This window comes from Nematolebias whitei, chromosome 14 (assembly GCF_014905685.2).
Source record: "Nematolebias whitei isolate Nwh7 chromosome 14, NemWhi1, whole genome shotgun sequence".
Classification (NCBI taxonomy): Eukaryota; Metazoa; Chordata; class Actinopteri; order Cyprinodontiformes; family Rivulidae; genus Nematolebias; species Nematolebias whitei.
The window spans coordinates 22,492,095-22,495,385 of NC_056511.1; the positions used below are offsets into that span (position 1 = coordinate 22,492,095).

Genomic DNA, 3,291 nt, shown 5'->3' on the forward strand with positions numbered 1-3,291 from the left:
ATCACGTCTCGTCTTGTCCCTGTATTTAAGCCGTCCTATTCTGTCTTGTTCTTCGTCGGGTCGTCTTCGTTGGGTACTCTTCCTTGGGTCTCCTGAGTCTTTCCCTGAGTCTTCCTGGTTCCTCGAGTTCCCCGTGTCTCTCGTGTCTCCTGAGTTCCCCGTGCCTCCTTCCTAGTTCATGTAAGTTTTGCTGCCCCGTCAGCTTGTTTATTTTGTACTTTTGTTTTTTCATTAAAAGCCTATTTTTGTATATCTGCCGAGTTGAGTCCCTGTTCTGCACTCTGGGTTCGCTCCTGACACAAATCCTAACAGTTCCAGGGAAAGGCATTCTAAGGCCAGAGAAGATACACCATCCCTCCAGTGTTTTTCTGGGTCCTTCATGGGACCTCCTACAAGTGGGACATGCCTGGAAAACCTCTAAAGGGAGTCTACCTAATCAGATGCTTGGATCACCTCAGTTGTCTCCTTTTGATGGGGAGGAGATGCAGCTCTATTTCGAGTTCCCTCAGGATTACGGAGCTCCTCACCCTTTCTCCAAGTCTGTGCTCAGCCACTCTGTGAACGATGCTCATTTCTGTTTGTAGGATCTTGTTCTTTCAATCATAAACCAAACCTCATGACCATATAGGTCAGGGTGGGAACAAAGACAGACTAGTAAATCAAGAGCTTGCCATTCGACTCAGCTCTTTCTTCACCATGATTGACTGAAGCAACGCCCTCATTTCTGAGGAAGAGGCCCGAATCCATCTCCTTCTCCATCCATCACTCGTGAACAAGACGCCCAAATACTTGAACTTCTCCACCTGAGGCAAAGTCTCCTCCCCAACCTGGAGGGGGCACTCCACACATTTGCTTTCTTTTGCTAACTAGTTTGAGTTACATTAATAATAAAATGCTTTCTATATTTTGAAAAAATGTCGGACAGGCTTGATTTAGAAATGGAATGCAAAGAAATAAAAGCACAAAAGACATATTTATTTTCCTTGGATTTTTAGAGTTTAGCTCTAAAAGAAACTTCCCTTTTATTTGTTTAAGTAACTTACTTGTGTTTGGTTTTCCCTAAAAAAATATATATATATTTTTTAACTTTAGCAGCATTTTTGTGCTGCTGCAAAACAAAATAAACAAATCAACACATAATTTAAATTTAATTTGAAGCTACTCACTTACTCAGCTTAAAACTGTTTATTTTTCTTTTACAAAGGAAATAGAGAAGCATCGTTGAAGCGAAGCTGTTTTCCTACTTCCGGTCTACGCCGTGTCGTTGCCATGGTGATGTGGTTGTCATGGTGATTTGACAACGTTGCGCAGTTGCTTTAAGCGACTGTTTAAACCGGTTGAAATAACTTTAATCTCAAGTATGGACCCACCGGCTACATATTACGGTCAGCTCGATAACAGAAATCCAGTTATTATAGCTTTCAAACGAGACATGAAGTCATTTTTAAAACAAATACAAGCGGCAGACAACAGCTCCCAAGCTAAAGGGTAAGATGTTAGCATCATACACTACAGTTAGCATTCTTTATGGAACTTTATTTCGACACACGTATTTGAAGCACTGGGTGGTTTATCTTTTATTTTAAGATGTAACTATAGCATTGAGAAAATCCTGGTCAAACTCTCCAATTTCCACAAACAGCTGCTTTTATCATTGGACTTTGGTTCACAAACACAATTCCTCCCCACACAAATACTATATCTGGAGTAACACAGACATGTTTTAAACACAAATCCATTTTTCTTAAAAAAATGGTTTGACAGAGGCATTGTTCATGTACATCAACTATTCAACAAAGAGGGCAACACTTACTCTTATAGTGAATTTTTGAATACATGTAATTTACTGCCGAGAGAATTTGCAACTGTGTTTGACGCCATTCCATCTGGTGTGAAAATACTGATGTCAAACTCTGTACAAAATAACACGGACTATTTAAATGAAGAATTATTCTTTGGCAACTCTGACCCATTTTTAAGCGAAAAAACAAATAACAAATGTATTAGAGAATTAATAATTAGAGACTGTATCAGTAAACCTGCTTCTGTATTCTTCTGGGATAATTCATTTAATGATATTTGTTGGAAAAATGTTTGGCTGTTGCCTAGAAAATATTTCATAACTAATAAGATTCGAGAATTGTCCCTAAAAATTCTGCATAAATGCTATCCTGTCAATCGTATAATCTCCAAGCACCGTCCGAATGTAGAGCCAGTGTGTTCACTCTGCCACAGCTCTGAGGAGACCGTCACCATCTTTTCTGGGACTGTTCTTATACTCAGCGGTTCTGGAAAGACATTTTCTTGTTTGTGAATAGAAAGTTAGAAATTGACCTACCATTTGATGCTAAAACTATACTGTTTAGGTTTTTTTGCTTGAATATTCCAAGTAAGAAAGTTTTTGTTGTAAATTTAACACTAATATTAGCTAAATTCCACATCCATAGCTGTAAATTTGCCATGCTAAAACCTAATCTAAACCTTTATTTTACCAGGAAGAAATCCATTGAGATCATCAATCTCTTTTACAAGGATGTCCTGGGCTATATACACATATAGCAACAGTCTTAAAAACAGTATCAATGCATTAAAAATAAAATATAAGTAAAAGAAACATACATCAATAAAACATAAAATACAATGTAAGTTAAGAAAATCGCAAAACAGTTAAACATTACAGGTACAAGATTTGACTAAAACCTCAGACAATTTTTGTTTAAAACTAGCTAATGGAATAAAAGACTCTAACCTCAACTTAAGCTGCAGATCGTTCCAAGACCACGGGCCGAAATAGGACAAACTCATCTTTGCTGACTCTGTGCGTACAAAGGGTACCTTAAACCTCAGCCAGCTACTGGCCCTGAGACTGTGTGTGTTCTGTAGTGTAATGAAATTGGAGCAGATATATGATGGTAATTTTCCTAAAATGGCTTTGTATATGAAAATATACCAATGCTTCATTCTTCGAACATTGAGAGAACTAAGTCCAGCAAGGGTGTATAGAGTACAATGATGAGTCCTAAAGGATGAACCTGTTATATACCTCAGAGCAGCATGGTAAATAGGGTCCAATTTAGCTAAGGTAGTGGGAGAGGTAAAACCTAGATTTATAGTTTTTTCTACTTATCTTTCTTCGTATGTGTCAACTTTAAAGTATTGTACCAATGCAAAAGCCATAAAAACTAAAACACTCTGTAACAAATTTCTGTTGTAAACTGCCCAAAACATAATCTCATGTTATTATTTGCCTATATATATATATATATATATATATATATATATATATATATA

At 37.2% G+C, this 3,291-nt stretch overlaps 1 protein-coding gene across 1 annotated transcript in view; it reads left to right on the plus strand.

Moving 5' to 3' along the window:
* Positions 1–1,360: 1,360 nt before the first annotated feature.
* The window catches only part of LOC119420897 (cilia- and flagella-associated protein 54-like), a 55,275-nt gene continuing 53,344 nt past the window's right edge, over positions 1,361–3,291 (plus strand). The window contains 1 exon segment of the mRNA XM_037688317.1: positions 1,361–1,488. Coding sequence (XP_037544245.1) covers positions 1,361–1,488 — 128 coding nt within the window.